The sequence below is a fragment of the Lissotriton helveticus genome, chromosome 5_1, assembly GCF_964261635.1.
Source record: "Lissotriton helveticus chromosome 5_1, aLisHel1.1, whole genome shotgun sequence".
Taxonomy (NCBI): domain Eukaryota; kingdom Metazoa; phylum Chordata; class Amphibia; order Caudata; family Salamandridae; genus Lissotriton; species Lissotriton helveticus.
Window position 1 is genome coordinate 1,294,634,095 of NC_136065.1, and position 12,411 is coordinate 1,294,646,505.

A 12,411-nucleotide genomic window follows, 5' to 3' on the forward strand; every position below is an offset into this window, starting at 1 on the left:
GTCATGACTGACAGCATTTAGAATAACTGAAAAAACGAACTAATATACGTTTTTATCCACATTTAAAAATAAATACAGACAGGAAAGTAAATGATTTTCTGTCTGTATTTATCTGTAAACATCAGTAAAAATGGCAAACAGGTAGCTTTAGTTGTATTTCACTTTTAATACTGGGAGGTCACGAGCATTACATCTGCGTGTAAATTATAATTTGCATGGCTGTTTATGATTTATGGTTTCAGATTTTCAGAACATATGTTGAGGTATTATAACCAACAGTTAACCATAACTTCTCTTTAACCTTTGGTTTCATCTGTGAGGTTTCTTCAATCATATACAACATCCAAGTGTTCCATGCATGTATGCTAAGAAAAACTAAGAAATCAATTTAGAAAACACCAATTAAAGTGCAGGTATTCCTATGGATTCGACATCCATTGTGGAAAATAAATGGAGCAGCTTTTTAAGGCTCAAACATAGCAGAACTGATAGGCACAGTTTGAAAGCCACTCACCGGCTGGAATCACAGAGATAAATACATAAATAAAAATAATGCCATGTTTGATTGTGAACGTTTCGTGCGAACTCTTATGATGTCTGTGCACCAGGCCCCTGAGCTCCCTTCAAAGCAGCATTAAGCATCCATAAATTGTCCTTCAAACAACTTACTTTCCAGTGCAATATTGCCATGTATGGGACAGTAAGGACATTGGAGGGGTTTGCTGAATTCTGACAAATACACCTTGATGAAAGGTTTATCATAACACTTACCATGCTCTTTGCTTCTACGCCAGTTCCAACTAGGGATCCTTATTGCGGCACTGCAAGAAAAGAGAAATATGCTTTTAGGAGATGAAACAAGTTTCAGCCAGCCCATCCTTCTGCCTCCTCTGCTTCCAGATGCAGAGCAGCAGACTGCCCGCTCCTGCCAATGGCAATGATATGTTTTAGGAATTGAATTACTCTGTTGGCAGGATCTGTGTTGCTTTTGCATATTTTTTGGGGTCTCTGCTTCATAAACAGTGGAACAACACGAATTCTAAAATGAGAACGTTTTGTCGCATTCATTTTCCTAAGTTGAATGATTACAGCATCTGTTCTTTTGGATTGGATCCTGATTAAACAAATGGAAACATTACAGACAACCATGGCCTTTCCAGACCCTGCCTGCTCAGAGGGAGGAGGCCCTTTTCACCACTTTCCTTTCAAAGTTGGACAGGCTTTTTGTTGTGCTGCCACTTTCATTTAAAGTAATGTATCCACAATTCCATGCACCCACCAACAGCTGCCTGCTTAAATGGTGATCTATTAAGTCACACTTTCCTGTTCTAAAATAAAATTGATTTCAACATTGTGTTGCCAAACTATAATTTGTGATCTTGTGGATACACATTTGTATCTATTTACCACATTCCTTAATTGGAAGTATCCTGTATCCTATACCTTGATCAAGGTTGCCGTTGATGTATCAAAGTAAGCGTTAATTGGTGCACATACCCAAATTATTTCAAATGTACTCAAATTCATGTTTCTGGTCCTTATAAATAAAGAAGAATCGCTCCCTTTTGGCTAACTTTTGGCCTGTGGTTAACGTTTTCAAGCAAAGTTGGTTCTGCAAAATTTAGATTATAGTATGTTATGTTTTAGATATTAGGTTTCACAATGCTTTGTCAGTCTTTTTCAATTTACTGTATTTGAGTCAGTTTTATGATTTAAATGATATGATTTTAATTAATCAACAATTAACTTTTTACTTGACTTGTACCCTGATCAGCAAAATGTCCTTTCAGGTGAGGACCCCAATCCCATTCCTCCCTTCCTTCCTTATACCTCCCAACAACCCAGTGAGAGCATGAGGTGCAAGCAGTGTGTCCACATATTTCTATCCTAATAAAAGTTTCAAGACACCCGTGATCATTAGGTAAAACAGAGACATCACACCCTGACAATATCGGGTAATCTCAGTTTTACATAGATTGAAAACATGAACAACAAAAGATGTACAGGATTGGGCAGTAGAAAAGATATATCCTACGTGGCCATGACACTGCATGCATCTAATTGACAGCACCTTAAGGAACCATTTCCCCAATAAATCAAGACATAAGTCCCAGTTACAGACGTGAAAAAGATCACAGAGAAGCAATATTGACCGGCAGAGAGTCAACCAAGGCTTGTGTAAGCACCAGCTGAGAGGCTAGGCATCATGGGTGTCATCATACAGGGCTTGTTTGAACCCGGGACAGATACTCGTGGAAGCAGCAAAAGATAACATCTCATTTTAAATTCTACACCAATATGAGTATCAAAGCTGGCGATGGTTCTTTCAAGGACTGAAAAATATATATATTTTATCTAGAGCAGAAACTTGATGTGGAACAGGCAAGCACTTCAAAACCGAGCCCTTTGACTGATGTGGGAATAACAAAATAAGACAAATTGTCAAGTGCATTTGAATACATTAAGAGGCGCCAACATGACTCAAGTTACTTGATGGGTATTTTACATGAGGAAGATATCAATACAGATCTATGCTCTTTTGTATTTCACCTGTCTTGCTGAAATTAAGTAGAGAAGTGTACAACTTACAAAAATTGAAAGAGTGTATTTGGGACTGGGCCACTTGTCTAGAAGTGAAAATTAACCATGATTGCTTGGACTGTAAGTTATTAGACAAGCAACATATAATAACCTTCCCTTTAATTGATGTGGATTAAGCTTTCACTGTAAGCATTGGGAGATTTAAAAACATAATGAGAAGTTCTTTAATAGCTATGTATTTTCAAGACTATTCACATAGTAGTAGTAGTATGAGCTTTATTCGATACATAAAATATCATAAAAGCATATACCATTTTTAAAAAAAAAGTTAAAATGTTAAAAGAATATACAACAATTTAAGATACGACATGCATCATACTATACAATACACTTGTAATCTACATATTAAAATCCATTCATTTCAAAAGTGCTAACGATTAAAACTAGACCATTTTATAAGCTGGAACACTATAGCAAAAACATAGCAGCAATTAGGTTAAACGTATGGCACTCTAACCCCAAACTCTATTCTCATAGCGTGACGGAGCTGGTGGGGCATATTGCCTTTTTTGCCAAGATCTTATTTCTTATCAGCCATGCACAGCCTAAAAACTTAGCCACCCCGCAAATCAATGTCAGTGAAGATGTCTCTGTACACAGGATGCGGAGAGCGGCACAATGGTTCATTTTGGCCAATCAATTGACAAGCCGGTTTGAGCCACTTGGCACTGGCCGATCTGTAGGCTGGACAGGCGAATAAAAGGTGCGCAGTTGACTCATTGTGGTAGGCGCAGCCTGGACAGGGCATGGGTGTCGAATTTGGCCATTTATTCATATAAAATTGTTAGGATAACTGAATGTCTGATTATTAGACCTTTTAGTTTTTGGTATTTAGGTAGCATAATTCAGACATTCAATCTACGATTTTCAAAATGGCTGTCCTTTTAATAAAAAAAAAACTAAGTTAGGTATACGCAAAAATATAAAGATCTAAATAATCTAAACAATCTGCATTAGATACAAAATGGCATACACAGACGAATGAAGCTGTCAAATATACACACAGTGTCACTTCAATAAGAATTTCACGTTGAACAATCACCTACACGTATTTCTATGTGAATGTGTCATTGCTACATTTTTCACATCATTCAGTGCTTTTTCCTCAGCCCTGTCTTCTCAATCACAGGAAAGGGACACACTACAGCAGACGAACTGACCTGACAACCATAACAACCTCCCTGATAAAGGGAGCAAATGAGGTCTCTGGTGACTTTGATCTATCAGTTTGCATGTACCCTGGGAACAAGCTGCATGCTGCTCATATCAGGCTGCCTTTAGATACGTATAGTGAGATTACAGGGATTTAGTACATTTTCACTGAGACAGCAGGATAGAAGTGGTTCTCAGAAAGCTAACAATGACAATATTTAATCTCCCAGGATTCCTATTAATCGGCTACTGGCACATTTTTGATATGTTTATTCATTTAATAAGGAACACTACCACCAATGAAGGCTTACAGGTATCTAGTCTCAGGCAAAAATGATCGATTCTTACCAGAACACAAGAGTTATTTTACAGAAAAGAACTTGTTCACGGTTTTTGAAAAGTGAGAATTGCCGGTCTTCAAAGCACTGCAGGGACAGAAATTGCAATGAAAGCAGCCTGTACCCAAAAAGTTTGGACCTTGATCTAGACTATACAAAACTGAGGGACCATCAAAACGTCTTTATTTACAAAGCAAAAAAACTTGTACCCTAGTGGTGTTTGAAAACACTTGCAGAGAAGAAAAAGCATTTATCATTTTCTCATTTATAGACAACCCAATTCTATCCATGTAACTACAATTTAATTAGAGGCGTTCAAATGCAAAGGAAGATTTGAGGATGAATACATAAAGAACTGGTGATTGAATCTCCTCATTAATGTGCACAGATGTGTAACGTAAACAATTAAGAGTGGTAGGCTCAAAGCGGAAATCTAGGAAACCAAGTCAGATAGGTGCCTTTCCACACACATGTATGGTGGCACGGCAAAATGCTGGGTGCAGTTTGTAGAAATGAGAAGCTCCAGCAAAGTATAAATCCCCCCACACCTGCATTAGAAACGTGATCAAGAATTATTGAATGTTGACTAATGCTTTGTAAAAGTGAAGGAAAATAAAGGCATTGCCACTGTTGTCATCTGCAACTTGCCAACATTTGTCCACAGGTGCCTCGTGTTTTGGGCACATTTCTGTGTAAAAGGATTACAGAAGCTGAAGTAAATTTAGGAATTGGTGTATTTGGCTACTTATAGTCCTTCAATACCCTTCCATTTGTAAAGCAGTTTAGATACAGGGCTAAGATCGTCAATGCCAGAGACTCCTTATTTGAAACTGATCTTACACGCTTTTAGAACTAGGTAGGCCACCATAGTAGCTGGACTTCCACCACCTTCTCCGTTGCTTGCTTTCATTCCATTCCTCCCCTCATTTAGTGCATCTGGAATTGACTACTGTATGGTTGGCTATATCAGCAGAAAAATGTCCTTTCATATTCGTCATTGGAGCTCTTATAACCTCTGTATAGACTGTGCCTTGTTGGCCCTAACATATTCACTTCAGAGGTCAGCTCATGTAACAAGCCCAAGGTGAGTTATCTCAACCCAGTCATGGTCAATGAGGATTTACCACCTGTGTCACTGCTTCATGCATGCCACATCATCCACTTCACACATAGCACCAGAACAGGCAATTTCATGTCTGATGCTGTGCTTTCTCTCACTCAGGTGCTCAGAAGCGACTGTAAGTTAAGCACTTGTTATGGTCGAGCTTGGCAGTGCATTTGTTGCCAGACAATTATGTGAGTATTACTAGGAGAAGGGTTTTAGCTCTGTCCACATGATGGGAGCCAAGTGTACATATTTTGATTGGGAAGGAGTTGTGTGCTACCACAAAAAAGTGAATGCCGTCCACACAGATGTGATCATTTTGTTTATTGATCCAGCTGCCTGAGCTTGCCAATGCTTGTTGCTCCTTTCACAGCCATTCTTGCTGTACACTTTCACGAATTGAGGCTGTGTGCTCAGTATGAAAATAATGCCATGGTTGAAAAGCTGGGGTGGAAAGTGGCAATTTAAATCTGGTCAAGCGGCAACAGTGTAAAACTCATGGGATGTTGCTTATTCTACACATGTAAGCAATATTTGCATTCATCACCTACCTTTCACATCAAGTCTGCAATCCACAATAGCTTCTCCAAGGTCATTGACAGCTTTGCAGGAGTACACGCCCCCATCAAAGGGGCAGGGCTTGCGGATCTCTAGGGAGCACACACCCTGGTTGGTGAGAGCTCTGTACTTAGGGTCTTCTCTGATCTCCATCTGATTCTTCATCCAAATAATTTTGGGCTGAAAAAAATGTATTGTTTTAACTAATTGCCAACATTTTTAGAAATCTGTAAATACGTTCAATTACAGGAGTGCATAACTGAAATGTAGAATCCTGTCATTAAAGTACTGGCAAACGACTGAGAGCGGCTAGCGCTCTAGTTGCCTGCATTTCTCTGGGTTATTTAGCCCCCGCCCCTCCCTGAGCGCGCAGCGGTCGCGCGCGAGGGAGCCGAAGCTAGGCCGAAGAGTAGCCAAAGAGTTGCCCGTCTGCGCCCGTCCGTGCCAGGACGGGGCTAGGGGCCATACTCCCTGGCTAACTCATACATAATGGACATCATGAAAGGCCCCAGACTAAGGTACTCTTCCCAAACGCTACACAACCTTCATCCTCTGAAGGAAGGGGGCTGTGTCAGTGACCAATGGCCATGCCTGGAGGGTCCCTTTTCTTGCATACTTTGCAGATTCCAAGCAACCCTTACGGCTATCTCCATTGGACATGTGGTTACTGAAATACCTATAGCTAAGGGATGGAAAAGTTTCCTCCTTAATGTACGCTCATTACCCAAACATTATCTGGAGATCTGGGACCTTATACATACTTCTAGTCCCGAAATATGCTTCTTAACAGAAACATGGTTAAAAACACATTCTACCCCAGCTATAGCTTTGGGAATTCCTGAAGGATACAAATTTCTCAGGCTTGACCGCCCTAAGAAAACTGGAGGCGGATTAGCTATAGTATATAAAAAAGATTTGAAAGTCTCCATAATTGAGCAAAGTTGTAGTCCAGTGATGGAAATGATGATTTTCAAGATAGAGTCAGGCTCCAAACAAAACTGGAAAGGAGCTTTGATCTATCGCCCTCCTGGGCCTAGTAAGGATTTTACTTTATCTCTAACAGACTTACTAGCACAACACCTAAAATCCAAAGAAAACTTTTTGTTAGTAGGTGATTTTAACTTTCATGTTGACATTCCCGACCGCCCTGAAACCATGTCCCTACTGTCAGACCTCTCCTTACTAGGATTCCAATTACAAAACACTGGTCCCACTCATATAGGAGGACATACCTTAGACTTGATTTTTTCTAATGGCCCTAAGCTATGTAGTCGCCCACCTACTCGAGTTAATTGGTCAGACCACTGTCTTGTTGAATTCACTCTTCCTGGATTAGCAAAATCAATTAAAAAACTATCTGCTTCTCCCATATGGCGCAGACAATGGCATAAGGTCACAGTAGAGGAAATCCAGAAGGTATTGAAGGAACCACTTATCACAGCATTGGACAATGCGGAATCAGCTCTTTCTAAATATACCACAACCCTTAAAGAAGCTGTTGACCTCATTGCCCCATTGAAGCAAAAAAAACAATATCCAATATCGAAACAGGAGACATGGTACACAGAACAATTAAGGACTGAAAAGCAAGGTTGTAGGAAATTAGAAAAGGTATGGAGAAAGACACACACGGAAGAGAGCCGGAAAAATCACTCAGAATCGCTAAGCTCCTACTACAAAAAAATTAGGCTAGCTAAAAAGAACAGCCTAACATCACAGTTAGCAGAAGCAGGGAACTGCCCAAGAGAGCCGTTCAGGATCTTACAGACCTTTGTAAAGCCCTTGGCCTGTGAGAGTCCTGATGAATTTACCCAAACATTATGCAATGATGTTTCCCTCTTCTTTGAGGAAAGAATTGACACCATTTATCAAAAGATCACAATGGCTAAAAACTCTGGGACTAACACTAAAAAAAATACTCTGAGGCCCTCTGACAATACCCAACCTAAGTTAACCCCTTCGACGCTCATGACGAGCTGGGCTCGTCATGAGGTAGCCTCCTCGCACGCTCATGACGAGCCCAGCTCGTCATGTAAAGTGCGCTTTTGAAAAAGGTTAACTGAGTTCCCTGAAATCAGTCAAACAGAAATCCTATCCTTGATCAGTAGCACTAAAACCGGCTCCCCACTTGATCTCATTCCAGCAAAAACAACGGCCTTAATAAGCAAGCTTCTGTCTCCCATGATACAGACGATCATCAATTTATCTCTCAAAGAGGGACGAGTCCCCCAAGACTGGAAAAAGGCGGTAGTAAATCCCATCCGTAAAAACACGGCCCTGCCTTGGTCAGAAATATCCAACTTGCGCCCTATCTCCCTATTACCATTCTTAAGCAAACTGGCTGAAAAACATGTAAACACTCATGTATCACGGTTTGTTGAGGCTACAGGAGGCCTGGACCACTCTCAATCCGGGTTCAGACCCAACTACAGCACCGAATCTGCACTCCTCTCCGTGTCAGATAACATCAAAATGACACAGGATAGAGGAGGCTCCATGATTCTGGTGCTGTTAGACCTGTCTGCAGCCTTCGACACCGTGTCTCATGAGATTCTTCTTGGCCGGTTGCAGCAGGTGGGGATCGAAGGCGTAGTTCTGTCCTGGCTGGAGAGTTTTCTCACAGGCCGCTCACAAAGCGTCTGCTTGGGCTCCTTTCATTCCATCTCTAGGGAGCTCACCAAGGGGGTTCCGCAGGGCTCATGCCTAAGCCCCACATTATTTAATGTGTATGTGGCCCCCCTTGCTGACATTGTGAGACAGTATGGGTTTACCCCTGTGTCGTATGCGGACGACACCCAGCTCTTGTTCCCCTTTCAGACCTTAACTCCAGAAATTAAGAACTCCTTTGCTGAGGGTATGAGAGCGGTATCACACTGGATGGCCAATAATTGCCTCCAGTGTAACGTGGGCAAGACAGAAGTTATGCTGTTTGGGGACGCAAATCTTCTGTGGTCACCAGACTGGTGGCCTCTGGAATTGGGACCCATTCCAAGTCCAAAACAATCAGTTAAGAACTTGGGAGTCAGATTAGACCAGAACCTGGTCCTAAAAGACCATGTGAATCTAGTGACTGGATCCTGTTTTCGGACAATTGGTCTTCTGAGAAGGGTTTTTCCCTACCTATGAGATTGCTACAGAAAGACCTTAGTCCAGGCGCTTGTAATAAGTCGGTTGGATTACTGCAATGGCCTCCTCATTTCAGCAAATGAACATGTAATCAACCGACTCCAAGTGGCCCAAAACACTGCGGCCAGACTGGTTCTCAATGTTCCCCCAAGAACTCCATCTAGGTCCCTTCTCGAAGAGCTTCACTGGCTGCCTGTACGCCAGCCAATCAAATTTAAAATTTGTTGTATCATCCACAAAAGTCTCTTTGGATCAGGCCCTCATTACTTGACTCAGCTATTTAAAACCCACAAATCCGAACGCCATCTGCGCTCCAACAGCCAATTCCTATTAAAAATTCCATTCATAAAAAAGGTGGACGTGCCCTCTCTTATGTTGGACCTTCCCTCTGGAACCAACTCCACTTAGACATGCGCCTTAACGCCAATCTTCTCTCCTTCAGGAAGGCACTTAAAACTTACCTCTTTAGGGAAGCTTAGACATCTAAACGACTCAGCACCCAAGACCCTACTTTTTTTACTTACAAGCATGCGAAGCGCGGAGATACCCCTCAGGGGGTCGAGTCCTGCGCTATAAAAGCAAATAAATAAATAAATAAATAAATACAAATATTATTTGGCTGCAAGTTATATAGACAATGTTATGTGTTATAGAGAAGGTGGGACCTATTCAAAAGGGCATTTTGGAGGAAGAAAGTAGGACTGCTCTGGTAATCTTTTACGTGCCTTTGTGAATTGGCCTCAAAACATGTAAAAAGGGAATATATTGTGAATATTTAGGTATTATCCTTGTACAATTAATACAAATATAATGGATGGTGCCCTAATCACACTTTTACTAAGAGGATGTTGGGTATTTCACGGTGGATTGAAAAAGGAACGTAAGAGTACATAAAATAGTACTCATGTAGCACTGCTTCCCCTACTCATGAAGGTTTTTGTGAATGAGTCACTTCATGTTATTTCATAATGCATTGTTATATCCCAAATGTGTTTATGTTGTATGACTCACTTTTGATTATTGCAGGCCATTGTCATACAAATGTATAACAGAATATAATGAAATACAGTAGTTTTAGGGCTATTTATTTAAGAAGGTCACGAATGGTTAAAAGGCATTTCTGAATCAAAGATGTAGACACTGACACATTCAGTGACTGAGAGTGCAGACACCTTCAATCGTGATACAGACTGAGGATGGCAGGCAGATGAGGTTCTACTAAGTAGGGGGGACAGTCATCTTTATTGTGGGACTGACTTGAATTTCTTCTCCAAATCCTAGATCGACAAACAAAAAAGTACTATTTTTACTAAGAGCTTAATCTGCTTTGTTTGGCTTTCTTGGAGATGGCGATTATAAGCATCAGGCTGAGTCTTTGATAAAGAGGAGATTTTGTATATGCTGAAATGGAATATCAATTAGCTCGTAAAATAAGTGTGTTTCATGTTATCCTTTATTAGTTTATTCAAAAAGTGGAGATAAGAACCCTCTGTCAGGTGTGTTTGCAGTGTTGCAGCAAGAATGCCTAGGGGTCTAACTCAAGGAAGGCTGCTCTGCCACCTTGCCTTCTGGTTACATAGTCATAAACAGCTCTAATGTGGTTGCAATAAGCCCTTAGAGCCCCCAGACCTGGTGCCAACGCACCTGCTCGACTAATGATAGCTATGCCCTCGCACCCTTTAAACCTACATTTTACATTTGTCCAGTGTGAGAAAGTGAATTATTAGTTGGGGTTGATTCTAGTCCACCATGCATAATAATGCCACTATTCTTGTTAGGTCCAATAAAGGTTTCAGTAATCTAAACCTGAGCTGAACTATGGCACAGAGTAGACAGGCTTAACTCTTTTAGTGCGGGCGTCGGCTAACAACTGAGGCTGGGCAGGCTCCTGGCGCACTGATGTAATTTCCACTGAAAGCAAAAATAATCTATCAGCTCCTTTTACTTTTACTAAATCAGTGCTCAGGGGCATATCTCAGTTCATTGAGCATCGATTTGCATGGGGAAGGTATTGTTGGAAAATGGGGTATCTTTCCTTTCCAGTGATGTCTCTCCCTACTAGTTCCCATTGCCACAGGAGGGCAATCCCTAAGCAGGTATCCTTCCACTGGTCACCAGGGATAAGGATTGTGGGGAAGTGGGGAAGGACATCACCCTGGGCATGGATATGGGCCTGTGCTCCTTCCCACCCAACGGCCCATTAGTCCTTTGGGCTTGTTGGAGTGTGGATGGGGCTTAAAAAACACTAAGCACCATGGTTTTTTGCTTGCGGGTTTTTGTGGGTGGTGAGTGCCCCCCCCCCCACCCCCACCCCCCCCCGGTCATGGTCCTGTGCTCCCCCTACCCCAGGCCCAATTAGTTTTTCTGCCCCCATGGGGTAGATGGGGTGCTCACATCAATCTGACCCCTCCCACAGGAGAGCAGATTTTTACCTGGTAGCATGTTTGGTGAGAAAATAGCCCCTAATAGCCTGGGCCTGTGATCCCCTAATTAGTCTTTCCTCCCCCCAGGGGTTGATGGGGTGTTCAATACAATCTGTCCTCAAGGTGCAGAAATCCCATTGGACCACCAAGGAAAATATGGTTGCAAACAAATAAGGGGTGAAGGGCTGCCTGCCTTGGTCACCAGAACTCACCCAACATTCTTCATCTCCCACTGGGGGTATATTGAGGGGGGGTACCTTCAATCTTCCCCCTGGGGGACATTAAACCCACCATGGATATATTTTATTGTTGTGGAAAAAAAGATGGTGGATGGGTTGACCACCTTGGTGTTAGGCCATTCCCCCAGCCCTAAAAACCCAACAGTCTTTCTGCCCACCTGGGGCATAGAGTCCCATTCCGTTTGCAAGTAAGGGGAAAATTCAATTGTTTTGGTCATAGTTTTAAAATATGGACTGGCATAGTAGGAGTAAATCTAAATCTCTTGCCATGGTGAATGGTTGCACCATTCTGGCCTGTGCTATGCCATATAGAAAACTAACCAAACCCAACCATTTTGAAAACTAGACAACCAGGAGACTCCAGAGTGGTGTGCCTTGCATGGATACCATAATAATTTCTTACCTAAAATACCCTGAAAACCTCAAACTTTGTCAAAAATCACACATTTTCTTCACATTTCTGGGAGGGAAAGTTACAGAATCTGCAGGGAGCTAAAAATAAATGTATACCACAGGGCATTCCCCTAAGTCTCGTCATAAAAATGGTACCTCACTTGTGAAGATGGAACTAATGCCCACAAGAGCAAAAGCTCCAAAACTGAACAAACCAGGGTTAATGGGGGTTTGCCCCGCAAGGACCAACGATTGGTCTTCAAGTTCCTATGTCTACATTTTTTTCTATGAAAAATAATGAGGTGGAAGATTACTGCAAAGTTTGTGATATGTTGTATGACAAAAATATAGAACCCACAATAGCGGCCATCACTACATCATCAAGTTAAGTAGATGTGGAGCTAACTCTCATAAATATTAACTAACCTAGATAATGTAGTCTTAGTTCTGTAGTAAATTAGATCATTTTTTAGTTT

The 12,411-nt window shown here is 41.6% G+C and overlaps 1 protein-coding gene across 1 annotated transcript in view; it reads right to left on the minus strand.

Annotated features, from left to right (window-relative positions):
• MYBPH (myosin binding protein H) overlaps nucleotides 1-12,411 on the minus strand; it is a 141,058-nt gene that overhangs the window by 5,647 nt on the left and 123,000 nt on the right. The window contains exons 9-10 of the mRNA XM_078644123.1: nucleotides 5,748-5,934; nucleotides 772-821 (exon numbers count right to left, since the gene is read on the minus strand). Of these exons, the coding sequence (XP_078500249.1) occupies nucleotides 811-821; nucleotides 5,748-5,934 (198 nt within the window). The 3' untranslated portion in view covers nucleotides 772-810. The remainder of the gene's footprint in view (nucleotides 1-771; nucleotides 822-5,747; nucleotides 5,935-12,411) is intronic.